The sequence below is a fragment of the Pseudovirgaria hyperparasitica genome (genome assembly GCF_010093815.1).
Source record: "Pseudovirgaria hyperparasitica strain CBS 121739 unplaced genomic scaffold EJ05scaffold_7, whole genome shotgun sequence".
NCBI lineage: Eukaryota > Fungi > Ascomycota > Dothideomycetes > Acrospermales > Acrospermaceae > Pseudovirgaria > Pseudovirgaria hyperparasitica.
The window spans coordinates 331528-356421 of record NW_022985555.1 but is presented as its reverse complement, the minus strand read 5'-3'; the positions used below and the strand labels follow the sequence as shown (position 1 = coordinate 356421).

The 24894-nt window shown below is 48.6% G+C and overlaps 12 protein-coding genes across 12 annotated transcripts; 6 read left to right on the top strand and 6 right to left on the bottom strand.

Moving 5' to 3' along the window:
* Window positions 1–422: 422 nt before the first annotated feature.
* Window positions 423–1295, top strand: EJ05DRAFT_475742 (uncharacterized protein). Its single transcript, XM_033743877.1, has 2 exons — window positions 423–646; window positions 706–1295. Exons 1-2 carry the CDS (start codon window positions 640–642, stop codon window positions 1188–1190), a joined length of 492 nt encoding a protein of 163 aa, XP_033600878.1. The 5' UTR covers window positions 423–639; the 3' UTR covers window positions 1191–1295.
* Window positions 1296–2521: 1226 nt separating this feature from the next.
* EJ05DRAFT_499949 (uncharacterized protein) lies at window positions 2522–3242 on the top strand (the record flags this gene model as incomplete). The annotated part of the gene is made up of 2 exons (XM_033746922.1): window positions 2522–2752; window positions 2841–3242. The coding sequence occupies 2 exons, from the start codon at window positions 2522–2524 to the stop codon at window positions 3240–3242; spliced, it is 633 nt and encodes a 210-aa protein (XP_033600877.1).
* Window positions 3243–3296: 54 nt separating this feature from the next.
* On the bottom strand, window positions 3297–5376 carry EJ05DRAFT_351025 (spermine/spermidine synthase family protein). The gene is made up of 3 exons (XM_033741002.1): window positions 4164–5376; window positions 3813–4116; window positions 3297–3764 (listed from the first exon to the last, which is right to left on the bottom strand). Exons 1-3 carry the CDS (start codon window positions 5162–5164, stop codon window positions 3351–3353), a joined length of 1719 nt encoding a protein of 572 aa, XP_033600876.1. The 5' UTR covers window positions 5165–5376; the 3' UTR covers window positions 3297–3350.
* A 1-nt stretch (window position 5377) lies between these two features.
* EJ05DRAFT_351033 (uncharacterized protein) lies at window positions 5378–6594 on the top strand. The gene is made up of 3 exons (XM_033741003.1): window positions 5378–5793; window positions 5843–6304; window positions 6368–6594. Exons 1-2 carry the CDS (start codon window positions 5601–5603, stop codon window positions 6301–6303), a joined length of 654 nt encoding a protein of 217 aa, XP_033600875.1. The 5' UTR covers window positions 5378–5600; the 3' UTR covers window position 6304; window positions 6368–6594.
* Window positions 6434–7305, bottom strand: EJ05DRAFT_510352 (uncharacterized protein; the record flags this gene model as incomplete). Its single annotated transcript, XM_033748167.1, has 3 exons — window positions 7122–7305; window positions 6882–7065; window positions 6434–6827 (listed from the first exon to the last, which is right to left on the bottom strand). The coding sequence occupies exons 1-3, from the start codon at window positions 7273–7275 to the stop codon at window positions 6434–6436; spliced, it is 732 nt and encodes a 243-aa protein (XP_033600874.1). The 5' UTR covers window positions 7276–7305.
* Window positions 7306–7404: 99 nt separating this feature from the next.
* Window positions 7405–8041, bottom strand: EJ05DRAFT_351022 (uncharacterized protein). Its single transcript, XM_033741001.1, has 2 exons — window positions 7533–8041; window positions 7405–7420 (listed from the first exon to the last, which is right to left on the bottom strand). The coding sequence occupies exon 1, from the start codon at window positions 7955–7957 to the stop codon at window positions 7646–7648; it is 312 nt and encodes a 103-aa protein (XP_033600873.1). The 5' UTR covers window positions 7958–8041; the 3' UTR covers window positions 7405–7420; window positions 7533–7645.
* EJ05DRAFT_451916 (uncharacterized protein) lies at window positions 7819–10258 on the bottom strand. Its single transcript, XM_033742404.1, has 2 exons — window positions 9627–10258; window positions 7819–9556 (listed from the first exon to the last, which is right to left on the bottom strand). The coding sequence occupies exons 1-2, from the start codon at window positions 10018–10020 to the stop codon at window positions 8127–8129; spliced, it is 1824 nt and encodes a 607-aa protein (XP_033600872.1). The 5' UTR covers window positions 10021–10258; the 3' UTR covers window positions 7819–8126.
* Window positions 10259–13297: 3039 nt separating this feature from the next.
* Window positions 13298–14291, top strand: EJ05DRAFT_537798 (uncharacterized protein). The gene is made up of 4 exons (XM_033749407.1): window positions 13298–13341; window positions 13404–13635; window positions 13699–13849; window positions 13926–14291. The coding sequence occupies exons 2-4, from the start codon at window positions 13418–13420 to the stop codon at window positions 14082–14084; spliced, it is 528 nt and encodes a 175-aa protein (XP_033600871.1). The 5' UTR covers window positions 13298–13341; window positions 13404–13417; the 3' UTR covers window positions 14085–14291.
* Window positions 14292–14974: 683 nt separating this feature from the next.
* Window positions 14975–16886, top strand: EJ05DRAFT_464244 (sugar transporter). Its single transcript, XM_033742739.1, has 2 exons — window positions 14975–16409; window positions 16459–16886. The coding sequence occupies exons 1-2, from the start codon at window positions 15043–15045 to the stop codon at window positions 16700–16702; spliced, it is 1611 nt and encodes a 536-aa protein (XP_033600870.1). The 5' UTR covers window positions 14975–15042; the 3' UTR covers window positions 16703–16886.
* On the bottom strand, window positions 16817–17284 carry EJ05DRAFT_475735 (uncharacterized protein). The gene is made up of 2 exons (XM_033743876.1): window positions 17038–17284; window positions 16817–16986 (listed from the first exon to the last, which is right to left on the bottom strand). Exons 1-2 carry the CDS (start codon window positions 17207–17209, stop codon window positions 16823–16825), a joined length of 336 nt encoding a protein of 111 aa, XP_033600869.1. The 5' UTR covers window positions 17210–17284; the 3' UTR covers window positions 16817–16822.
* Window positions 17285–19790: 2506 nt separating this feature from the next.
* Window positions 19791–20840, top strand: EJ05DRAFT_475733 (uncharacterized protein). Its single transcript, XM_033743875.1, has one exon. It carries the CDS (start codon window positions 20068–20070, stop codon window positions 20689–20691), a length of 624 nt encoding a protein of 207 aa, XP_033600868.1. The 5' UTR covers window positions 19791–20067; the 3' UTR covers window positions 20692–20840.
* EJ05DRAFT_350957 (general substrate transporter) lies at window positions 20817–23000 on the bottom strand. The gene is made up of 4 exons (XM_033741000.1): window positions 22530–23000; window positions 22356–22481; window positions 21201–22296; window positions 20817–21148 (listed from the first exon to the last, which is right to left on the bottom strand). The coding sequence occupies exons 1-4, from the start codon at window positions 22697–22699 to the stop codon at window positions 20942–20944; spliced, it is 1599 nt and encodes a 532-aa protein (XP_033600867.1). The 5' UTR covers window positions 22700–23000; the 3' UTR covers window positions 20817–20941.
* Between the last annotated feature and the right edge of the window lie 1894 nt (window positions 23001–24894).

The window sequence follows — 24894 nt, the reverse complement described above, 5'->3', positions numbered from 1 at the left end:
ACTATCCGTGGAGACCCAACAGTTGTATTATGTCCATCCATGGAACAGTGAACGGATATAGACGGAGCTATTGTCGCAAGGAGCAAAGATGCTCCGATTGGTCGAATAGCGGCCGTATCAGAACAGACCTTTCCCGAAATTGCACCATGGATCATATTCATCTGCGAAATGAGCTCGTGAGAAACCGAGGGATGTTTCACACGGCATCGTCCGGATCGCGGGGTAATAATGTGTATCAAGTTTATGCCAAAAATAATAATTAAGCCACGTGTGCTGCATCCCCGAGTCTAGAAGGGCTCAACTCCTCTGCTCGCGCCATGCCCCCGCGTCCCGCATGCATAGACCAGGGACCAGCCCCTAATAAACAGCGCCGTCGGTGCTACAACTAATTAGCATAGTGCATGCCGAGGACCGCGGTTGGTCTTTTTTTTGCTTGAGATTGTGTGCATAACGACGCGTATTAGTGTACCAGGCACCACGATGGCCTGAGATTGAGATATCGGGCCTCTATATAAATCAACAGCATATGTCTAGCCAGAATCCTGCAAAAATCCAGCCAATACTCGCAAATATCCACGACCATAATAAAACACATAAACACTCCTACACGTACTGTCTTAGCGTGCTGCAAACTACATCATGTCTTGTGTGTTTGAAGTTCACTCTTATTAATGTATCGGTCCTCATACTGACACGACTACACAGTTCTCACATCCACCGAAAAGTACCACCACGAGTCCATCATCCCCGCAGGCCTGACCATAGAGCAAATCGACACCTTCCAGAAGAACCATGATGTCCTCCTGACGTTCGACCCGGATTACCGCTCGCACGAAGAGGTCAAGTCCAAAGCCACGGACAAGAGCAAAACCTACAAAGTCACCGACACCAACACGGCTCCCGTAGGTGGCGAAACGATTGAGCTCGAAATCACCATTACCGAGACTGCAGATAGCCAGGAATGGTCCATCCAGGCGCCGTTCGGACTGACCCAGACCAGTGTGTGGACGATCAAGGAAGGCGGTGACACGAAGCCCGGCGAGGGCACCGGACGCTTGTGGTTGGTCGAGGACACTACGGTGAAAGGAAACCGATTGGTGGTAGGAAAGATCCAGACTAAGCATGTCGAGAGCTGGCAGGGAATCCATGAAAGGTGGATCGCGGCTTTGCAGAAGAGCGCCACGGCTTGAGCGCAAGTTGCAATCATCTGTTTTCGCAATTTGTCTCGGTATTTCCGGAGATGCTCCCAGAAATTGTGATGCTTGTGCGATCAGACTCATAGAACACAATCCAATAACTGTAATTCTAATGTTTTCGGTTTGCCAAACTATAAATATAGAGCTGCAAATAGCTAGTGGTAAAGGGGAAAGCCCCACAATGCAAAACGCCTCGTATCCTACCTGATGATGTCGACTCTTGCCTGTGTACTATCGGCGATAGGAGTGAGCCCAGAGTGATACAGGTATCAATACAAACGCAGATGCCACAAAAAAACAGAAATCTTAATACAATTAGGCCTGCTATCCAATCCGTACAACCACTGAGTAGGCAGTCACTTCAGCCCGACTCAACAGCACAAGACTGCAGGGTCGTTACGTTCATAATATATTGACATGTCTAATAACATCGAATTATCAACTCGCTACGCTTCGATTTCTAAGTTTCACGTCCCATAAAAATTGTACTTAACAAATCCCAATGATCACAACGACTACATGTAGTAATTTCGTAATCAAAGCTACTATCTCGTGAAAAGCTCTACAAAGTATGAGCAGCTTCAGCCTGGAGAAGACCATGGCAATGTGCTACTGCTCCATTGATTCAAAACACGTTATGAGCAACTTTACAGGTTAATCGATCCGTGTATTGATAATGACAACACTGTGGCATCACTATACAGGAAATATCGGTAGGGATTGGTGAGAACATATTCGATAGAGAGGAAGCGGCATGTTAATGCATCGAGAATAGTCATGAAGTTCGTAATATTGGTCTTTTTAACCGTCGAAAGTGTCACATTACTGCGTGAAGGCATGCCAATCGGAGGCCGTAGTCACGGCAGACAGGACACTTCCGTCACTGTTCAGCGAACAAAGCTACGACACAGCCATAAATTGCTAATCATACACAACACTCACCAATAACCGTCGACATCCACGAACGCCACGAAATTCCACTTTCCGAAGTTTTGACATGGATACTGCTTCGCGAGGGAAGTGGCGCACACAACCCCTGGCCCATAACATGACCCCTGGGACACCTGTCACTGTCACCGTCCTCTAGAACGCGCATCACCGCAAACAAGCTAGAACAATGACCGGCCCACATCACGATCAGATCACCAGTTCATTGCAGGTCACCACACCTGAGAGCCCCTATGTATCTACTTAATGCCTGACCTCCTACTTCATAGTGTCAAAATCCACCTCACGACACTGACATCCCACAACACCATCCATAATACACACAAGATCACCAAGTAACAACTCGGGTACAAACACCCTTACTTACATCTCCAACAATGCCAGTTCGCTGCTCCGGACGAGGCGCCCACAGCCCCCTACACCACGCACGCAGCACCCAAAACACGCCTTCCACCACAACTGTGAGCGCTGAAACACAGGCCCTCTATGACCATTGCCGTTTTCGCGTCGCATACCGCACGCTCATGCGCGACTTCTATGCGTCCAGTCTCGTAGACATGATTGTGCTAGACCGGAAATACAAGACCACGCAGGAAATTCCACTCACGGTACGTTATTCGACATTGTTTGTCGGTGGCAAGCGTTTAGGGGGTAATCCTCACATAATCCCCCGAAAATCTGCTGACTTGTAAATAGGAGAATGAAGCCGGCTTAGACCACATTGCGGATGGTGTTGCGTCAAAAGTGTATGTAAGTGAGTTGGAGGGTTGTGGATTGCGCAGTCGGGAGGCGGGCGATGTACCTATTGTCTCACGTCGCTCTAGACTTGCCCTTGCACGTCCAGATCCTGTTCTTGACGAAGCGCTTAGTATGCTCGCTGCCCGAGATAGACACGAGGGTACATTAGCAGAGCAATCGGGAGAGTTCCTGCGAGTACATCATAATGAGATGCACGCCATTCAAACGCTGTTGGGGTGTTCGGCGAATCGGTTTGAGGACTGGGAGATGGAGGGATTTTGCAGGGAGGCGGAAGGCGAGATGGCAGAGAATACTGGGTGCGAGGGAGTGAATAAGAAGGATGAGGAAATGGAGGGATAGAAACAGGGTCGCGTAGCAACTATCCAGGAGAGGAATCAAAAACTCACGCCGGCGCCGGCGCCAGCATACTCAAAACATATCCCATATCAACCCATTCAAGGTTCTAGATTACCAGTTCTCCCAAACCCCAGCTGGCAAGACTGTCCTCATGATTCTCCAATGACTGATGGCGGCCTCATTCTGATGTCGTTCCAACTCCGCCGTCTCACCTTTCCGTAACAGCTTCGCTGTTGCCTCCGCCCCCTTGAACTCGTACTTTATCTCCAGGTCTGGACGAGGATACAAGTAGTTTCGACGTGCGACACTCCCTTTCCAGTCATTCGAATTAGGTTCGCGGAAGACTAAATTGCTCCCATCTGGCGCATTAGTGCAAAACACTACCATATTGATGAAATCAGTGTCGCTTGATGCGGACTTCGTTTGTTCGGGTGAGTCGCGGAAGATACGGCAGGTGGGAAATACATGGTGTATGGTGTTGAGGATTATCTGTGTGGACGGGAGGGACATGTCCCCGGCGTAATTCTCCGTTTGTCAGTGGGCTCAAATCGCAATATATAGTAGATCACGTACTATGGCAACGACACCATCCTTGCGCAAAACAGTTCGGATACCTTGGAGGAATTCTGTAGTGAAGAGGGCTGCGGGCTCTGCTCCACCTGTAAACACATCATGGATGACAAAGTCGTAGCTTGACGGGGCTGCCACTGCGACTTCATTGATAAAGGCCACCGCGTCCATGACGGCTGCGGTGTGATTGTCTGGCAGATCGAAGTACTTTGACGCAAACTCGAGTACGGCAGGGTCAAGCTCGACGATGGTTGTGTTGATGCCGTGCGCAATCATTGCACTTGGAGCCGTGCCTATCCCCAAGCCACTGAAGTCTATCAGCAAATGACCTCTCAGTATTTGAAGATCGCTTACATTACCAAAGCACTCTTCTCGCTATCAGGTTTCGGTTTCGGCGTTTCGACAAGTCGCACGGCTTCAAGCATAGTAAAGACTGAGTAGATGGTCTCAGGCATGATGAAGCCTTGTGCAATTCTTTCTGGCGTGAGTAGCCAATTACCTCCTAGCAAGCTATGATCGCAACGTAGGATACGAAAGTAATTGTTGTGATCCTCCAAAACGGATACATATCCAGTCAAAGACTCCCTGCGCTCTAGAATCGTATAATTATACACCGCCAATGTCGAGTTCAGAGCAGCAGTAGCTTTCACACCGTGGTAATGTGGGTTTGCGATCATTGTATGTATCATGGCCGGGACCGCCAACACTACCCAGAATGAGGTAGACGCAGCTGCAAAGATTGAAGCTAGGAGTAGCTGAAGTCCTGATCTTGTCAAAAATTGATTGGTGCTCATAGCTCCGGGCAGTTGCAAGGCAGTGACTTTGCTTGATATGGTAACAATGATATACGAGAGTACAGGCCCGATCATATCTATGACAGTCGAGTTCCATTGAAGCTGGCGAAGATCGATCGTGTCAATAAGATCGCCCGCAGCATACACTACCATAAACAGTAGCGGAAGATAGGTAACCATCTCAGTTATGAGTGGGCCATAGATCGGGCCAAGGTGACCGCTGAGCTTGAACATAATGAATTGAATAGGTGGGATCCAGTATGCAAGCAGCGGAATAAACTCAGAAAGATTTCTAGGGACATATCGCTTCAGCGTACGGCTATGTCTCGCCATGACAGCTGATAGCGCAGTACCCGTTACGGCCCGCTGATGAAATAGAGCAGAGGGGATGGACCCGTAGACTGGGGACAGGCTTAGTTGAGATACTGTAGTTGCAGCGCCCGCTACTGCGAGTAGCAGTACTGCTTTTCCGACATTCGAGAGGACTGAAGGTTCCGTCTTTAGAGCTTCTTTACGTACGGCCTGAGCTTTCCTTTGGGTCCCTTTTTTCTGAGGCGCCATGGGTACAATTCTCTCTCCAGTTCTATGCTAGAAGTTGCCTCCTTCTCACTCGTTGAAGGAATAGGTGATAACCAGGAGATATCGTCACTATACAATAGGCGATAAGTCGGACTGTCAGATCGCTGAATCTCAATCAATGGTATGTCCCGCTATATTGTCAGATACTCGAGAAACATGCAAGTGTCGAGTCGGGATATATGAGCATGTTCAGTCTACTATAGCTCATCGCATGTAGCCCATAAGGCTCAACTGCGCTAGTCCTTTTCGGCACTAGCTTGAGACGCTAGTTCCCGCCTTGGTCGTTCGATGTCCCTCGCCGCGGTCTTCAGCGTCCACCAGCGAGGGTCCTATTGCGACATGGAGATGACGAGCACGCATAGACGTCGAATTACAATCCCAAAGCAAGACGCTATCTCACGGCACGATTAAACAAAGTATGCCATATTTTCCGACATCTCTAGACATGGCTGCACACCAGCCTTCGAATGCAGAAACCAGTGATATTCAGTCCACCCACCAGGAAATGCCCCGGGAAGCACCACGCGATCGGTACATCACCGTCAAGAACCGTCGCAGGCGCTACCTAGACACACATCCTGAATATTTCGGCCCCTCATTGGAGCTGGCCGGTAAGCCACAGCTTCGTTCTCCTTACTATGTCCCGACTGACACAGCTAGACCCTCTCCTCTACGACCGCCTGATCCGTCGCTTCCAATCGAGCTCCGAGCGCGAAGCGGAAGGCCGCGCCAAAGGTTACTCTGGTATCCTCGAAGCAGATATCCTACGCTCAGAAGCCAAACTCAACGCGCTTGCGCACCCAGATCCGAATTCTATCCTAACGTATAAGCGAGGACCTGATGGGGAGATATTGGCGGAGGACAAGGACGATGTTCCAGTCAATCAAGAGGAAGGAAGGGCACGGTGGGTGTATGAGATGGAGATGCGATTTATACGAGGGGACGACAAGGACTTCGAGTATAAGACCGTCGATGATAATGAGGATCTTGATGATATTTCGGAAGAGGATAGGATACGTGAGGATGCGTATTTCCGAGAGGAAGAGCCGAGCTGGATACTGGACGATGAAGGTGGTGGTAGAAAAGAAGTCACAGGCGAAACCGGCATACAGGACTTTTGAGGTACTTCTTGGCGTGTGCGCTTCGTCTGTTTCTCTTTGAGACCGCACACGCTGATAACTCCAGTGTGTATGTGACTCTCCCGGTGATGTTATAATGTCGCATATCGTAGCGCATTAGTACCGCCATCGCTTAGCTGGCAAGTACTGCAGCGAGCCTCTCCTCTTCGCTCGGCCATGTTTCGTCTGACACCACGTTGCGAACTGCGTCTTCAGCCTTCCTCGCCTCGACCCAGTCACCCAACCGACCATTGACGCGCAAGCTCATCATCCTCAGCTTTGTGAGCTCCGTCGCCAGGGGTCCATCCTTGGTGACTAGGTTCGGTTGTATGTTTTTTTGTGCATGCTCGAACGGTGCTAGGAGTTTCAGTAATGCATTGTATGAGGCAAGCTTTCTATTTAGCGCTGCACGACGCGAATCGAGTTCTTGAAGATGCGCAAGCTGCTCCGAGAGCGCATCAAGGTCTACGGAAGGAGCCTCTGCCGGTGCTAGGTCTTCGAACAGCGCGGGTAGTCTAGATATGTTGCTAGATTTTCTGTTAGCCAATTCCGTACCATTCAGCCAGCTTTCAACTGATCACCTCTGCCACGAAAGATCATCATCTGTGCCTAGAACGCGAATGCCGTCGGGGCCTTCATCGAGCTCGTCGTCATGTGCGTCCGGCTCGGCTGAGCGCCAATACAGATTGTCGATTTGTTCGGCAACAGCGCGAATTGCAAGCGAGCTGTATGCAGATTTGCTGTGTCTTCTGAGCTCGCGGTTGACTGCAATTATTCAGACCAGAGTTGCTACTTAAACCTGCGAATGACATGTCACTCACCCTCCCGCGTGACATCTTGAATAACGCTGTCAGGAATCGTGTCCCCGCTATGGCGCCGGATCTTCTCAGGTTCAAGCGGCTGCGATAGAATTCTTGCTTGTGCGTTGAGAAATGAAGACTTCAAGGCAGGAATCGTGCTACTAGTAGAGGCCATTGGAACAATATCGCTTGGATGAGATGCGCGTATGGAGCGAGTTTGAGAAGTGATTAATTAGGCCATCGGGAGTGCCAATGCGGAACACGAAAGAGACGCGCTCCACATGACATGTAATGCCTGAGGCATAATCCGATGGATGAGACTAAGAGCAACGTAGGAGGGTTAGTACACTACAACCAATGCAACGCGCTCAGAGGTCATGCCACATCATCATCTTGGCTGCTCACAATCCATGGAATATCTTTTGTGCCTACTAATTATCGTCGAAATTTTCGCACGGACTCATTCTCTTCTGTTCGGGCCGCAAAACTGGCCCTGAAAGATTGGCCATATAACGATGATTGGTTGTATATCGACCAACCCAACATCAATCCAAGGTGCTTAGGCTTAATGACCACCATGCAAGGATAAAGCTGGTCTGTGAATATGGAGGACCAGTTTCTTGGTGGTATTGATGTGATTCGATGCCCATCAGATCCACTGGTCGCTCACGACTAGAATGATCTTGCGTGATGGTCAAGAATTGTTCTTGACTATGGTGTCCTAATTTACCGTACCACAAGCTGAGGGTGTCTTCAAGTATTGATGGCATATCACTCGTGGCTGGCGCAAACGGATCTACTATTTTGGCAATTACAGAGTGATGAGTAACTTCTGTCAGATTAGACTGAGCTGACATCCGTTCCTTGCTAAGTCTGCGTAACCGCTGCTGAGATCATTCCACAACACACCTGTATCACACTTAAGATCATAACTGAAACACCTGCTCAATCATTGCGTGAAGCCAGCTTAATAGCAGTAATGGTAGGATCAATAGCGCTAAACCTCGCAGCTAGGCTTCATCAAACCTATTCCTGGAGTTTCTCCTTATCCTGAACGACCTTATGGACATCGCTTGTATAATCTGACTTATAGAAAAGAAGAAAGAATACTACAGCGCTTACTCCCATTGTCGCTGCTAAGCAACTGTACAGTATCACCAACCACGGATCCCGAGAAACTGGTCCCAAGGATATTCCCAAGGCCGAGCCAAGTGCTATTGTAAGCTGCGAGAGGGCCTGGACAACTGCTTTCATGTTTGATGGCGCTTCAGCATAAGCGTACTCCGTCATGGTCACGAACCCTAGAATTTCCGACGCACCAAGTAAGAAATGAATTGGAGCTTGGAGCCATACATTTACATTGTTAGGACTTCGGACTCCTTCTGTGTACGCTTGAGGACACGTCAGGGGATAAGAATAGCAAGGGCCCCGGGAGTATATCAGCTTCTGCAAACCAGCCGCATACCCCATGCCCACCGCATTCAGCACAAACGCTACGGACATCCGTCTGATTGGGCCGAAGGAAACTTTGTACCGCCTAAGAAGCTCTTGTAAACGTTGGATAATCGGTCCTAGCAAGACTACGGCGGCAACGTTTAAAAAAACTATCGTGTCATTAGAGATTCCGTATAGCTCCATTTGTCCGGCCTGTGACACAATGTTGTTCCACATCTGGTTATAGCATAGCCAGAAGATTATGAAGACGATCATAACTTGGCATGCTTTGAAACCGCGCCGTATCTCGCCTACGAACCGTGAATCCCACGGGACGTCTATCTGGCGCTGAGACGGATCCGCAGCAGACAGATGAAATCCGTTACGGCAAGCCAAGAGGACCAGTCTAAGCGCTTTTGGTATGACGTTCTCTTGACGAGGCGGTCTGACCAGACGCCCACGCCAAACAAAGATGGGTACTACACTGATCGATAGGACACTGAGTGGTATAAGATACGCCGCCCAGAAGCTGACTCTTTCCATGAATGTCGTCGCAATGATGGATAGAGAGGCCAGATTGACGGCCCAGAAGAGAAAGTTGAAAACAAATTGAATGGTGATTTGTCGGTCGACGACTACAAGCTTTCCCCTTCGTCTCGTGACAACGGGTGCAGTGTCGGGAATCTGGTCTCCAATGAGGACAAAGATTACCGAATTCAGCCCTCCTTGACCAAGTCCTATGAAGACCATTGAAGCAATAAGGCCACCGAGTCCAGCGTTATGCTCCAGGGAAATTGGGAGAGCCGTGATCACCAGTATGATATATCCAGTGACCAGCAGCCCCAAGCAGAGCATCATTGTATGGTAGCGACCCAGCCATGCATCTGAGATAATACCCAGCGGGAGCGGTGTCAAGTATATGAAAAACGAGAACGCGCTTGTAACAATTGTGGCCTTCGCTTGACCAAGTCCCAACCCTCCCGGAAGCTGGGTGTTGCCTGGGGGATTCTGGATATAATTTTCTGACCTCAAATCAGTACAATGCATTGAAACTGGAGTATCTGTGGAACAAAAACAGAAGGGAGGACTTACGGAATGGTGTTGTGGCGCCATATCGCGCAAAAGCTGACGCCGCGCCAGTGAAAATAAGCAACCATGCTGTTGCAGGTATATCCGCCATGACATGAGGCAAGTTGTTGATATCGTCGGCTGTCGCAATCCGCGGATACTGATCTTCCTCCTGTTGATCCTCAGTCTTTACCGATTGGCTTGCGCTCTTCTTAGGACTATCAGATATCGTTCCTCCAAGCTCATCTTTCTCAGGCTCGTATCCTTCTATCGTCAATCCTCTCGTCTCTTTGTTCGCACGGGATCTCTTAGGCTTGTCGAATTCTGTGGCATTATTGACTGGATCAGTCTCCCGCCCGGTAACCTCCTCACGATATTCTCGAGAATCATGTAGATGGAGGTCGTCTCGAAGTTCCATGGGGGCTTTTGGGAAAAAGCGTTGGGCTCGTGGCAAGAGGTGTATTTAGTAATAGGTCGCCCTAAAGGATTACACGAGGAGCATATATCCATGAAAATTGATGGGTCACTTCCCAGAGTCTAGGCATGTTCCCCTGTCTGTACAGGTTCTTGCGATAACAAGCGGATCTGCAGCGTTTGCCCGAGTCTGTGGGTAAATTCGTTCGCGACCAGGAATCTAGCTTCGGATACAAGGCTGGTTGTGCATTGCTGGGATATGTTACATAGCACCTGGAACACCTTTCTATATAGCCTGGTCAGTATTAACTGGTATGCCGCGCCAAAAATGCTGACATGTTCCCAGATTGGGAAGGTCAACATGAACTCCCTTGCATGTGCAATCTAGCTCATGCTTGTAGGCTTACCAACATAATACTATCGCTTACTGTGCCACTTTTATGACCCCACAGTTCGCAACGGTTATCTATACCATGGTCCCACTCTTTGATATGACTGAGTCGTGCCGTTCTTGGCTAGTACATTGTTATACACAGTACATATTGATAAAGACAGCCACCAACGAAAAGAGGCTTTTGAGTACCTGGAGTCATCTACAGACTGATGTCCTCATAATGGGACACCATATCATATAAGTCCAAAGCATGACATCTTAACTATGACGGTCGACAGTGCAATCCTGGACAACCAAATATGGTACATGAATCAAGACAATGTACTAACACTACTTCTTTGAACATTACACTATTAACACCCTTTTAATTTCAAGCTTCCCTAAGTCTTGTCCAAATTTCGGGTATCGTCGTTTATAAAGTTAGAAGATGGCTTTATTTGGGACCTCATCAGTTAGTCAAAACACGGGTACCATGGGCAGTACGAAGCATTCTTATGATCTATTATTGCATTTTGGTTATGGATCACGATCATTATGAGTGATCAAACATACTATGATGTGAGATTGAAGAAGCTCTATTTGGCATGTTTACCGTCTGCACGATGAGAAAGTAGACTTTCATCACTTGAACTGTAAACTCCGATCCTGGTTGATCATGGTGCATTCACGACTGTTTCCTCTTATAGATTCATACAGTAGTCTTTGCACCCTTCTCCCAATTGCGGTGCAGTGTAGGCTACCATTCGACAGAATTTGCTGTGACGTATATTGGAGGGCTCGGATTGAGTAATGCTCGGAGCCCCTTCGTTATCACTGGCGGTAGTTTGTGACCCAAAAGGATATGTACTGACTTCAGGGTGCTACCCTATCATATCTTGTCTCCGGCCGCTTTGATAGATGTGTCGCATCTCCAGATATTTAGGAGGCTTTGATAGAACATCAACAAAGGTCGAATCAAGTACGAAGCATCTGAGCATGTCGTATTTTCGTATTTCGGCATGGCATTACCATTGGATTAGTTATATCATCGCCTAGACGCTGCCCTGTGGGTAACATACTATTTCTGCAGGTCATGCATGAGTTTACTTGAACCATAAGAGCTGAGCTTTTTATGAGGATAGCGCCACTTGCTCAATAATAGATATAGGGTTAAATTCAGAAAATACACCAGTGAAAGGACAAGATCCCTTCGATATGCTCCTCAACTTATACGGTTTCCATGCCGAGTGATATCCTCTCGCATTTGTAACCTTTTCTGCAGCAGGTTAGATGGCGTAAGTCACAGCCGCGACATAATTGTACATAGCTGCGAAGCTGATCCATCCACTAGAACCCCTTCATTGGAGTTATACGATACCGCCAGGCTGATTCTCTACACGAAGACAAGGGTGACTCTGAATAATTTAGTCTGGAACAAAGGTTGAGTGATCTATGTGCATACGGCTAGAAGTATTTCAAGATGCATAATGTGTGCTGTACCGAGGGGACGGTGGCTTCAGTCATGAGCCCAAATGTTCATTATAAGGTGCCATTAAGGACAGGGAGGTGGCTTGGGTGGCTTATGACAATCAGTGACTTGGTAAGTAGTCATAAGGAATGCAGTGGTAGTATGGCTTTCATGATAATCAGTCGAACGATGACTCTTATAACAGGAGCAAGTGCAACCCTACATACCCTATGAAATCATTAACATTGGTCGTCTACAACTAGCCTTTAGGCACTATAGAAGCTTTGTACTTGCTTTATGGTTCTTAGACTCGTAATTAATGCGCGGATGACGATACCGCGAACTCTCCTGCGCATTGTGAGGGAGCTCTAAGGTGGACAGCGAATGGGGGTTCCATAAGGCCGCCATGTGGGCTCAATGGGCTGGAAGTCATCGCATGGCGCATTTTGGAAGTCATGCGCATATTCTATAGGATGAGATATCGCCCCGTTGGCGAATGTCTTAGTCCTCGTGAAAGGATTGCTTAGCTATAGTCGGATGATAGCACCTAATGCGCTCACCTCGTAAGTAACTACATGAATGTGCATTGCATTGGCTACAAGTGCGACTAACACGATTTGCTCGAGGAAGAGAGGGTGCAGGAGGATATAGCAAAAAGTATGCAATTGAGCGATTTTGTTAATTCATGCTGAGGTAAACAGATATTCAATGAGAGGTTTCGATGCTAAATCTAGTAGAAGGTTTATGCACTTATATGTAGACCCTTGTGAATATTGCTACTATACTTGGATCCAATACTTCTAGAGACTAGAGATATCTCGAACTTAATAAATTGCAAAGGGTAAGGCTAGAGACAGCGAAATCAGCTATCAAGGTTACTATAGTCCCTCTGCTTATTGCTTGATCTGGTAAACTCGGTGTTGCTTGGGCAGATCTCACAGACTCGCACTGGAGTTAAGCTTAACATGAGTACTGCTAACTCGCGATGAACTAAAAACTGTGGGTATTTGTTAGTTGGTCGCTGGAGTGGGGGCGCTGGGGCGAGGACTTCAATTTGGAATCAGGATGATCCATCTGCAGTTGTGGTGGATACTCGTACTCGTCACAAGACTACGTTCGTTGTAATCCTTTAGAATCCCAACCGCCAGCCTATATGACCAAAGGCTGGCTGGAGGATATCGCAAACTCGCCTAATTAATACGTATGCGGCAATTGGTCGTGCGAATTGTTCTCAGTGGAGACGACATTTTCCTTTTTCTGTCATGCAAATGCAAGCCATCTTCCGTGGTGGAATCAGAACTCTGCCCTGATTTGACAGAATACCCACCACTGTATCTCCTCATGGCTAGGTACTACTGTACGAAAGTGGATTGGAAACTCGGTGAATGAAAGTATATATATTCGAGTATAACATTCAAAGACCTCATCAACAAGATTGCTCACCTCGTTTTCCAATTGGCATATACGCTTCAACTTTGCAATCTGTAAGTATCATCGGTGCTTTGAGCCTTGCATAAATGGTTATTAATGACTGGAACTGTGATAGTTCCTAGGAACAACATGTACGCCTTAAGCTTGGTCACTTTCCTTTATGGATTTCTTCTCTCTCCGCATTTCGCCTTTGCACGCAGCCTCAACAGGCCCAGAACCGCTTGCGATGCCCCCGCTCGTATCGAATTGGCGAAAAGGGCCGTGGCTGCTATCGTAGAGCCTACCCTCCAACAGTCCGTTGCGACCTACACGGCTTATCCTTTCAGTGATGATGCCAGCATCACCGTGTAAGTTGTAGATCTGGGCTCTATCAGCACAATAACAGATGCCACGAGCTGACTTTCATAAAGCAACCCGAACCACATCGGTGGGATACAGGTCTCACATGACCGACAATCCACGATTAGTTTCCTGGCGATTCTCTATGAGCTCTTGACGTCGGTGGAGGCCCATGCCTTCGTGAACACTGACGACACCCATAACTTCTTTAACGTCACGGTGGTAAGTGGCAGGCCCTCTTTCTGTTAGGAATCTTTTGTATATCTTGCTTGTCCTAAGCTGATGATCAACTGTAAAGGTCCTTGGTGCACTTCACGCTATACCTACTCCGGTAGAAGCTTTCTTCGACGCATATCTCACGTATACGTTGGAGCCTTGCAAGCTACAGGCCGTGTATGCTGATGCTACTGTTCCGAAGGCTCTCTTGCCAGTTTTAGTTGATATCCTCACGCCTTAAAGAAGACTGTAGAAGCATGTCGGGCGAGTTGAAGATGTCGTCGAATAGAGCGTTACTGTCAAACTGTGAAACGACCTCATGTCGGGGAAATGGAGACAGTGGGGGAAATGGAGGAAATGAAAGGAATGGGTGAATGATTTCCTATTTTAGTACATCCCAGGAGCACCGTATACTAGTAAATGCTGATCTCGGAACGAGGCTTGATTTACATATAAAGACTCCCCAGTCCTCCTCAATACATACTCTGGCCCGTCCCGGTTCTCTATTTGACCATTGTTCGGTACATTTCACGTCTAAGAAGGAGAATCATTTCGATCGTCGAGGCTATGTGATCTATACTCGTGCTTTCGTGAACTGCACGATGAGATACTCACGCATCATCCCTCGTGGCAGATCGACATTGATTGGTCCAGCGTCTTATGCTGTGCCGCAACCTGAGGCTATCTTCCCGTGTCTTCCTTCTGTACGACCGCAAAGATGCTTTCTGTTCATGTGCAGGTTTTGTGCTACGTCCCACTGAACTGTGTCCGTGGATGAGACGACGAATGTATCACTCTTACTTTCTTGAATTCTGGTGCTGCAAAATCATCCTGGGGCTATCAAGTTGCATCTAGAAGCTGATGGCGACGAGTCCAGATGTTTCTTATCAAGAACTGATCGGCATCATCGGTCCCCAAACTTCCCCTTGTTCCCCAGATTCTCAGGCGAAAGCGGGGTGACCTACAGCGAATCAGAGCGCAGTTTCCCGCAAGCCGCAAGTTGCATATGGCAATTCCATGATTATATAGTCGGCATCTGAATCGTATCCCTGGTGCCACAGGTCACGAGAGGCCATGATTCTGGTCGTGCTGAATCGTCTGCCGTGTGGTGTTTCTCCTTATAACCTAGGAGCATCCCACGTCGCCAGCCGTGGCACAAGCATTTGCATGACCCATACCGATCCTTTGAGCAAGTCAGCATGGCGAACGAAAAAGCTGCCGCAAACAGTGATACTGTCGAACATCTCGAAAGCAGCTCAGACTTCGAGAACACCAAAGATGCAGCCCAAGCAGCTGCCGCCGAGCACCAGTTGACCCTACGCGAAGCCCTCGTCAAACACCGCAAGGCTGCTATATGGTCTGCTATAATTTCCTTGACCGTCATTATGGAAGGCTACGACGTCGGGCTCATATATCAGTTCTTCGCGTACCCAGCCTTCCAGAAGCAGTTTGGTACATACTACGAGGGCATTGGCTACCAAGTCTCTGGACCATGGCAAGCTGGACTCTCGAATGGCGCGAATGCAGGAATAATCATCGGTGGGTTTGCGAATGGTTATCTGAGCCAAAAGTTTGGGTATAAGAAAGTCATGCTTGTGGCCCTTTTCATACTGAATTGGTTCATTTTCATCTTCTTCTTCGCAAAGAGCCCGGCTGTACTGGTTACTGCGCAAGTGTTGGCAGGCTTGATGTGGGGAGTCTTTGCCACGTCTGGGCCTGCCTATGCGAGTGAAGTCTGTCCCATGGTTCTGCGAGGATACTTGACAAACTATATCAATCTTTGTTGGTGTATCGGCCAGCTCATTGCCGCCGGTGTTCTCTATGGGGCACTGCAGATGGACAGTGAGTGGTCGTATAGAGTAGCATACGGTGTACAATGGGCATGGCCGCTACCACTATTCTGCATCATCCTCTTCGCCCCAGAATCGCCCTGGTGGTTGGTCAAGAACAAGCATTTCACCAAGGCGAAGAAAGCATTGCGGCAACTTGGAGAAGGAACGGAAGACGAAAACAAAAGGACGATTGCGCAAATCATACACACGCTCCAGATCGAAGACGAAGTATCCTCGGGCTCGAACTACATCGATTGCTTCAAGGGCAGTGATCGACGCCGTACAGAAATTGTCTGCATGACGTTTGCCGGCCAAGTTTTGTCGGGATCGGCTTTTGCATATGGTCCAACATACTTCTTCGAGCAAGCCGGAATATCCACACAGAATAATTACAAGATTGCCGTCGGTGGCACTTCACTTGCATTCATCTGCAACGTCACCTCATGGTTCCTTTTGGGTCGGTTTGGTCGCCGGACTCTTTATACTACAGGACTGGTCTGTTGCTCCACCTATCTCTTCATCATTGGAATCCTCGGTGTTGTGGATAGTCCAGGGTCACAATGGGGTCAGGTCGCTCTCTGCTTACTATGGCTGGGAACCTATACCATGACTGTTGGGCCAATCTGCTTCATAATCATTAGCGAAACCTCTTCCATCAGATTGCGAGCCAAATCAATCTGTTTGTCGAGAAATGCTTACAATATAACACAGATCGTTGCCAATGTTATACATCCGTAAGTTAAGCTTATCATTAGCCCGTCCGTCTTCACTAAGCATGGATAGATACATGATCAATCCAACCGAAGGCAACTGGAAAGGCAAAGCAGGATTCTTTTGGTGTGGTACTGCAGCGTTAACAGCGCTATGGGCGTACTTCAGACTACCCGAGCTTCGAGGACGGAGCTACGAAGAAGCCGATGTAATGTTTCACAGGAAGGTGAGCGCGAGGGAGTTTGCATCGTACAAGATCAACGTATACGAAGACGAGCTAGAGCAAGAGGCAAACCATACCACCAAGGTGGAGTGATATTATGCGTCAACATAAAACATTACAAGTGTGGTATCTAATTGATTCGTCCTCGTGGTGGTATCAACACTGGCTGCCAATAATCGCTCGTGTCATTTCTGCGTCCTCGGAATACAAAGGCTACAAAGCCAATGCAGCCATTGCAGCAGCGACGCCGGCTACCATTCCACCCTGCACGAAGGTCACCGCCGCAGCCGCGCCCGTGGAAGTGGGAGTTGGTGCAACAGGGACGTTCGTAGTCGGTTCTGACTGGCCATCAGTATTCTGGGTTGGTGCCAGAGTAGCTATTTGACTCTTCAGCTTTATAACAGAGATAAGAAGAGATATGTACTTACGAAGTCCAGTCAAAGTAAATCTAGTCTCGGTTTGCGCGCTCTCAGCAGCCAGTACCTTGTCGACACCAGCTGTGATTGTGACGGGATAAAATCCCTCCTCAACATCTTCTTCCCCATACGTTGTCTCACTGATACGGGTGTACGCGCCCTCTCCGTTCCTGCTGGCACTCATCATGGTTTCATGACACGTCGCTTCTGTTGTGCCAGTGATATCACAGCTAAGGTGTGTAGTGTATGGGGCATCAGTGACCTGTGCGACCATGAAAGAGTCTCCCTGGGTGATAGTGATAGTTGGGGTGGCGTAGGTATAGTCGCCGTAATAATCGTCGTCGTAGGCAGTTGCGTAGTAGTCGACTTCGGATTGAGGGAGGCCAAGAGTGAGTGTTGTCGCGGAGCTATCAGCGGCGATGACGGAAGCGTCATAATAGTAATAGCTAGATGATCCAACTAGGAAAACATTGATAACGACTTCGACTTCTTTATGGGAGACGTCGATGTCGGTTGCCAGAGCGAGGCTGGAGAGGAGTGGAAGAATAATGGTGGTGATGGTAGAGAGCTTCATTTTGGTGTTGTCGAAGGGGGAGAAAAGTGTAAAGAGACAACTCCAAAATTGAAGAGGCAGAATGTTTATATATTACTAGATCAGGAAAACGAGTGACGCAATGGTAGATGCACTGAAAACCTTCAGAAGCCGTGAACCGGAGAGGGAATCGGATCTGCGCACTGGTAATTGTTGAGGATTTTCAGCAGGGCCATGGGCCATTTATAAATATACTCGAGAACATCCTTCGCTTGTTGGCGAGGTGGAAACGAAAGCGAAATTGGAGAGCTTGGTATTCCAGGCAGCATCGCGTTCACCGTGTGCCACGAGAAGTGCAAACCTCCCAAAGGATCCAAGCCCTGATGTCTGCTTCGCAGAGATGGAACTAGTCATGACAACTTTGTAAAGAACAGGCAGCCGCGGACCCGCGGTGAAGGGAAGAGTCAGTGGTAGAACTGAACTTGGTTACGGTTCCTGGATAGAAGTATCTGTGGCGCGAGGTTAGTTCTTCTTCAGGATAAAGTAAGCGTTTCAAGAAGCTTTTCGCCTCGCTTCGATAGATGGCCGCAAGTGGTTTTGGCACGGATGGTGCTTGGCGCAATCACATTATGCAATCCTGTTTAACGAACAAGCCAATAGGAGGGCAGTACACTATTGCATACTCAGGAACAGGACAACAGGACAACTAACGGACTTGGCGAACATAATACTAAAATGTCGATTACTACTAGCGAGGCGTTGGTAAGGCGGATTTTCTAAAGTTGTGGGTTTTGAACTATGAAGCTCTCGGTCGTAAATGATAAGAAAGGCCATATAGCCTGGCATATGTCGCATACATGGTATTGCGAGGCATGTTACGGAAGAGGATGAAATAGACGGTCTGCCTTCAGAGGGTATTTCCCATGGGCATGGTAATTAGCATAGCATAATATATATACTAAACTTGTGATGGGTTTTTCGCTCCCAAGGGTCAAGGGTTCAATTAAGCCCAGCGCTAGTACAGACTAGGGATGCTAAGCCTAAAGCGGGCTCGGCCGAGACTCCCTCGATGTTTTGCTTCGACTCATACTAATTAGTTTGATGTTTCATCCTCTCATTGGAGAACATCTTTGGGGTGACTCCAAACATTGGTGTGGTCTTGAAAAAAACGACTGTTCTCGATCAACTCCGCAAATAGGATCATCGAAGCGAAGCTGCAGTGTGCTTCCTTCTTCGGGTCCCGAGATCTCAACGACATGAACAGTAATACACAACCCTCTACCGACAGTCCTCTGATGCTTTCTCCTATCGAAGCTCTTCCCCGGGAGCTTCATGATATGATTGCTGCATATCTCACCGGCCCCAACTATCGCGACCTTATCAACCTCTCGAGATGCAGCCGTCATCTCAATGCCCGGACGGAATCGAACATCCACGCAGACCCCAAAGTATCCGCTTTGCAAATGCGCCATGGATGTAAGAGAGGCAATGTCGAAGAGATTCGCAAGGCTCTCTCCCTTGGGGCTGATCCCAGCTATGTGAAAATCCACCACCTTTACAGGTCCGCCTTCAAGGAAAGGTCTACTATTTTTCTAGCTCGTCGCGGGCACGTTGAAGCAGTGAAGTTTCTCATTGAACATGGTGCTTGTGCCAAGAACGAGGACTTACTGCAAAACAATGGAGGACTTGCCTTTTATAATGCCCTTCGTGTTCCTGGTAGTTGGCGCCTTCTTCAATATCTCGTTAACGCTGGCCTGGTGTCAACTCTCCCCAAATTCGAGAACGAAGTGTTGTCGCCGGCGCTCATCACTTGCATCGAGCAGGGTGGTCGGTTACAGGATGTGGCATGGCTCCTTGAGAAAGGTGTTGATCCCAATTTCGTCGTGCATCTCAGAGGTCCCAGGAAGGGGCACAGAGAGGAGGAGGCCTTGTCTCCGTTGTCGGCAGCAATACTCTATAATGATGACGAGACCTTTCAGCTTCTCCTTTCTAGAGGTGCCAAGGTAGAATTGGGCTTGGACTACGGATACCGGGCACGATTAGCATTAGAGGAACCCTTGTTTGCAGCCTACTACACAATGCCACAGCTTGGACCAAAATGGGTCCGACGATGTCTTGATTTGGGTGCAAATCCGGAAAGGGGCGTGTTTCAACTGTCACACTATAAGATGCAATGGATATTACCACTCCATGCATATGCTATGGCCATCAAAAATTGGGGAGACAGCGCTACGGGATATACACCTCTTGGTGGGGTATTAGCTCTTAAAGTCTTAGGGACCGGTTTGAATCTTCCTGAGCCTTCCAATCGCCCAGAGGCTTCCACTTGGGTGCTATGGGGTTCTCGAGGCACTCCAGAGTCTCTGCTCAAAAAGTGGACACCGAAGAAACTCGCTGACCCAATGTTCTACTCTGTATTGAAGTTTTGTATACAGGAACAAAGGACGAGATACAAAGTTAGAGACCTATTGTCCTACGACTACGACGTCCAGCCCACCGGTGCGGCAAAGATGGATCTGAAACTATGGCTGGAGAAGAAAGCTAAACTGTTTGCCAGCTGGGAACGGTACGTCGATCTGTTGATAGATAACAGAGCGCCCGAGACGCCAGACGGTGAGGTCACCGAAGACTCAAGTTTTGGAGAAGATACTCCTTTCGACCCTATGCCCGAAATTCGGGGTTCAACTACCGTGAGCATCCTGAAGCTTGGTACTATCGAGCATCTCATGAACCGTGGCTACAAATTATCGAGCAAGAGTCAGAATGAGCTCATCAAGCAGCTATTGAAACAATATAAACTTGACTCAGCAACAACGTGCAGCCTCTTTGAGGTTGCTCGCACTGCCCAAGACTTTCAATGTCGTGATCTTCTCTTGCGCTTGGTTCCCGACAAAGCTTTACCTCAGGAATCTAGCGGAAAGAAAACCAAGCTACAAAAGAAGATCGAAAAGCGCGACAGCAGTTATTTGATGTTGACGACGAGAAATTTGCCGTCGTGGCTTTGGAGGGAGAACAAAAACGAGGAGATCAGAGATATGCGTCAGACTTGGAACGATAGTAAGAAACGTTTCAGGGAAGAGGGTGAGGCTGATCTAAAAGCTTTGGAAGCCAACACTCGCGCGTTGAAGGTATGACCAGACAAATCCTATCCTACGTCAGAAGAGGCGTGTAAAATAGTAAGCCGAGCGCTCGAAAGTTCGAACATTTTTCGGCTCATAGATGGGTCGTTAGGCACTTCGCTGCCTAAAACAATTGATCAAACGCGGGAAGAGGAAGCTTCAGAATACTATGTGTAATCGAACGAAGAAGACTAAATTTTACCTATGCGCAGGACAGTATGGAGACCTACAAGCATAAACTGTGCGTATGCTCCGAGAGATACGACTACACAGCCTCACGATGATGCACAGCAACGCCATGTTTATTCTCTGCCTCATAGCCGCTCGTGACCTCCTGTTCGACCTTCTCGAGATCGATATGCGCAACCTCGGCCTGATCGCCATCGAAAATCTTCGCGACCTCCTCGAGCGTCGGTCCCTTTGTCTCGACGTAGAGGAAGAAAACGAAGACGAGTTCGAATGCAATCCAGCACTATTCAATGTCAGCACGTCGGACTTGTTCAGTGGGTATCTTCCAGACTTACAGTGTAGATGATGTATAGCTTATAGTTAGGCTTCAAGTGGTCAAAGCCCAACGGGTTGACATATTGGTTGATGGTCAGCGCAGCCTGAATCCAGAAATTCATGATCATAAGTCCTTTGGCGCGGATCTTGAATGGCAGGATCTCAACCGTGTATGCAACGAGCAACCCAGACCAGGCAAGCGCGTAGCACACAGAGAAGATCCAGATCATTGCGATGACGGCTTGTCCAGCGGCCTTGTTTCCGTGCTCCTGCTGCTGAGACGATGCGATCGTCCATACGACGAAGGTTGCAAGCATACCACTGGTAGCAGCTAGGAAGAGTGGGCGACGACCAATGCGGTCGACAAGTAGAGCGCAGCTAACGGAGACGATGAGTGAGAGGATGGTCAGACCGCCGTTCAGGCCCAACTGGGTGTCAGAAGCGGTTATGCCGATTGAGTTATAAACATCAGTGGCGTAGTAGGATACAAGTCCGTTTCCGGACCACTGGGAGAATAGGCCAAGCGACGCGATAAGCAAGAGTCTGTAGCGGTTGCCGCGAGTCTTGAGAAAGTCGAGGTAGGAAGAGTTGCTCTTGGCGGAGAATTCTAGACGGAGTGTTTCGCGAATCTCACGATATTCGAATTGCACGGTTGGGTGGTTTTCGTTGCCATTGGCGTGGTACTTGGCCAACATGGTGAGAGCCTCGCCGTGGCGGTCTTTGGAGATCAGCCAACGAGGTGATTCAGGAATCCAGAAAATGAATACAAGCTGGATGATTGAGGGGAACGCTTGAGTGAGGGTTGGTACACGCCATGACCAGTCAGTGTCGATGCGCTTGGTGCCGAATGTGAGCCAGGTACAGACGATAGCACCGACATTCCAGAGACAGTTGTAGATGGCTGTGACACGGCCTCGGTGCTGAGGATGGCATATCTCAGCCAAGAGCAGAGGTGATGAGAGTTGAGCGAGTGAATTTCCGAATCCCATCATGAATCTACCAGCGGAGAACATGGCCAGATTTTTCGCACCTCCCTGGATACCAGCTCCCAGACACATGATTAGACATCCAATAGTGATGGCTGGCTTACGACCGAAATGGTCAGCAATGAAAGGGCTGGATAATCCTTGTCAGTATGCATGTCATATTGACAATTCTGATATACAAACGCTTACGTGATAGGAAGACTGGCGATAGAACCGATGGAGTAAAGGGCGGTTAGAAGACCCAGATCAGAGCCAGTTGGATCTCCGAAGTAGTTTTTCCATGTATCCAGAATACGGAGGTTATTTAACATTGAACTGAAAATCATTAGTATAGGACTCTAATATTGGAGTGCGGCAGCCTACCCATCGTATCCCGTAGTGGCAGAGGCAATACAGATAATGAACGCCCAGGTGTATAGTTTTCTCAATCCTGCATCTTTTCTCCATTCGACCCTCTCAAGATCAGGTGCCTCAGCTTGAGCAATTTCAACCTCTGCTTTCTTTGAAGCCGGAGCCGGAAGGGCGGGTGACATGTCTGACTCTGGAAGCTGCCAACAAATCGAAGAGCAAGTTAGGAGACGGCCTATCGTGATTGGAATTCTAAGGCTGGGACCATGTGGGCATTAAACGGATCTTATAGAAGTCCCTGGTACTTCGAAGGATCGGCAAGGCTAGAGGAATATGCACAAATGCACGTTCTGGACCGACGATGAGGCATCGAGTCAATGGGGAATGGGTATCCAGAATCCAGAAGTACGGCCACCCGGTCCGGGTAAATGCAGAGAGCGCTCACGAGTTGTCAATGAATGGCTTCTCGAAGAGATCTGGGCGTACGAGCTAAGAAAAGCACCACTTTACGAGAGCTCGGCTAAGTCCTCCAATGGTGATCATACATATCGAGAATGCCATGCGCTGGGACGGCGTGCTTGGGATGACGGCGCGGTGAGCCGGCAGTGGAACGTATCACCCTACGCCCGACCAGCATCTTGGCCCAGACATATGCCTCCATTGGACGGAATCCATATTTTATCAAGAGCCATGATCCTGTCTGTATCACAAGACGGTCGTGGCAGGTAGTAACATCGGCAGCGTGTCCAGCCACAGTTCAGCATTGTCGGGAACGTACAATCAATTCTTTACAAGACTCCCGCATTACATGTACTTTGGCAACACGCTGGGGTTTGAAGCATACGTTGCGCTGTGAACCATTTCCATGAAAGCGGCGCTTTGGTCATACGACTGCACACGATCTGCAGCGAGGCGCCGCTTGATTGATTGAGGCGGCACAAGTCAGCACTCTGTAGAAGCATGAATGGCGGAGGCTGAAGTGGGGATGCATCGAGGGGAACAGCCGGGGGCGCGTCTTAGTAAATCTGGGGAACATCCGGATCCAAAAGGCGGAGAAAGAAAATATCAGAGAAGAGATACCCCCAAAGGTCGCATGCGGTCGTCTACTCACAACGGGCGCTTTCCCCTCTTCGGAAGGCATCTTAGAGCTAGCCCGCTCGTCTACGTTCGCTATTATTCTGATTACATCAGTTTCAACCATGAGGTCGTTCTACGGCCAACACCAAGAATAAACATCTCGGAAAGCTGGATAAATAGGACTTTACAAGCACTGTGGCGTATGGTTCATATAACCGCCTCCGTGTCATTGGCTGTTCAAGTAGAGAGACATGCGCCAATGTCATGGGGCCCTAGCTTAATTATGAACTAAGCACACTATGCCTTTTCTATCATTCAACTTCTAGCGCCACGAAAGCCTCTCGAAACCTACCTCCAACATTGAGACCTTTATCATCGTCTACCCTATCGTCCGGATGGGTACCTTCAACTTCCAGGAGCACGCTCAATGTGCTACTCGCAGCGTGGTCTTCGAGCCAACCCGTCAGCTTTCAGTCTTTCACCAGCAAGGCATCCGGGATTGGTGATGGTATCATAGATTGTTGGCGGGACACGTATTGATGATTGACATCTAGAAATATTCCGAGTAACAGGCTGAAGGTTCCAGCCATCCATGTAGTATGTTATCGAGCTGCTGCTGACCCACGGCTATGGTTCATCTCCCTTGCCCCTTGCTTGGGGCACAGTCCCAGTAAGACATTTCCAACATACTAAAATTTCCTTGTGGGCATGCAGGTCGAAACGGACAAGATACAATGCCTTCGGCTGAGTCGAGCCACAACATGGGATACCGCCTAAATGCTGCTGCCAGCGGAAACGTTGCATATGGAACCGCGGCAGGATTTAGCTCAACGCAGTCCAAGCACGGAAAGGAGGCTTTGTCCCATTATGAAATGTTCGAACTCCTGATTGATAGCTCTCTTGTTTGGGTCCGCACCTACCAGATGTAACATCTGGATATTGTAGGATAATATTGCGGCGCAAAAGGCATCATCTTTTGCAATGCATGCCCTTTGCGTAGAACCCAAGTGTCAAGCGACTTATATCATCTACTTACACGAAATAAATAACACACGCTTATTCAACGCCGTCTCTTGAATACCTTTTACACAGTCAATGGAGAGGCCTGGTGACTTCCGAGCCTATGAACGTATTTCTGACACACTACACCATCAGTAACACATAATCACCCTCGCATCTCCCACGAACGATCCTCCCAATTCTACAACACCCGCTACTACCATCCCCAAGCAAGCAACACCCCGTTCCACCTCCCCCTTCCCTCCAAACACAGCAACCACCATCCTCACCAGCATCCAAACTC

Excerpts from the sequence above, each read along its gene's own strand:
- EJ05DRAFT_351033 (XM_033741003.1), top strand. The coding sequence starts at position 5,601 with ATGCCATATTTTCCGACATCTCTAGACATGGCTGCACACCAGCCTTCG. Across the intron at positions 5,794-5,842 it reads CCCCTCATTGGAGCTGGCCG|ACCCTCTCCTCTACGACCGC; the intron begins GTAAGCCACAGC and ends TGACACAGCTAG.
- EJ05DRAFT_351025 (XM_033741002.1), bottom strand. The coding sequence starts at position 5,164 with ATGGCGCCTCAGAAAAAAGGGACCCAAAGGAAAGCTCAGGCCGTACGT. Across the intron at positions 4,117-4,163 it reads GAGAAGAGTGCTTTGGTAAT|TGGCTTGGGGATAGGCACGG; the intron begins GTAAGCGATCTT and ends GATAGACTTCAG. Across the intron at positions 3,765-3,812 it reads AGGATGGTGTCGTTGCCATA|AATTACGCCGGGGACATGTC; the intron begins GTACGTGATCTA and ends TGACAAACGGAG.
- EJ05DRAFT_451916 (XM_033742404.1), bottom strand. The coding sequence starts at position 10,020 with ATGGAACTTCGAGACGACCTCCATCTACATGATTCTCGAGAATATCGT. Across the intron at positions 9,557-9,626 it reads TGGCGCCACAACACCATTCC|AAAATTATATCCAGAATCCC; the intron begins GTAAGTCCTCCC and ends ATTTGAGGTCAG.
- EJ05DRAFT_350957 (XM_033741000.1), bottom strand. The coding sequence starts at position 22,699 with ATGTCACCCGCCCTTCCGGCTCCGGCTTCAAAGAAAGCAGAGGTTGAA. Across the intron at positions 22,482-22,529 it reads GCCACTACGGGATACGATGG|TTCAATGTTAAATAACCTCC; the intron begins GTAGGCTGCCGC and ends AATGATTTTCAG. Across the intron at positions 21,149-21,200 it reads AGCTATACATCATCTACACT|TGCTGGATTGCATTCGAACT; the intron begins GTAAGTCTGGAA and ends GACATTGAATAG.
- EJ05DRAFT_464244 (XM_033742739.1), top strand. The coding sequence starts at position 15,043 with ATGGCGAACGAAAAAGCTGCCGCAAACAGTGATACTGTCGAACATCTC. Across the intron at positions 16,410-16,458 it reads GTTGCCAATGTTATACATCC|ATACATGATCAATCCAACCG; the intron begins GTAAGTTAAGCT and ends AAGCATGGATAG.
- EJ05DRAFT_537798 (XM_033749407.1), top strand. The coding sequence starts at position 13,418 with ATGTACGCCTTAAGCTTGGTCACTTTCCTTTATGGATTTCTTCTCTCT. Across the intron at positions 13,636-13,698 it reads GATGATGCCAGCATCACCGT|CAACCCGAACCACATCGGTG; the intron begins GTAAGTTGTAGA and ends ACTTTCATAAAG. Across the intron at positions 13,850-13,925 it reads ACTTCTTTAACGTCACGGTG|GTCCTTGGTGCACTTCACGC; the intron begins GTAAGTGGCAGG and ends TCAACTGTAAAG.
- EJ05DRAFT_475735 (XM_033743876.1), bottom strand. The coding sequence starts at position 17,209 with ATGAGTGCCAGCAGGAACGGAGAGGGCGCGTACACCCGTATCAGTGAG. Across the intron at positions 16,987-17,037 it reads ATTTACTTTGACTGGACTTC|CTACTCTGGCACCAACCCAG; the intron begins GTAAGTACATAT and ends AGAGTCAAATAG.
- EJ05DRAFT_475733 (XM_033743875.1), top strand. The coding sequence starts at position 20,068 with ATGGATCTGAAACTATGGCTGGAGAAGAAAGCTAAACTGTTTGCCAGC.
- EJ05DRAFT_351022 (XM_033741001.1), bottom strand. The coding sequence starts at position 7,957 with ATGTCAGCTCAGTCTAATCTGACAGAAGTTACTCATCACTCTGTAATT.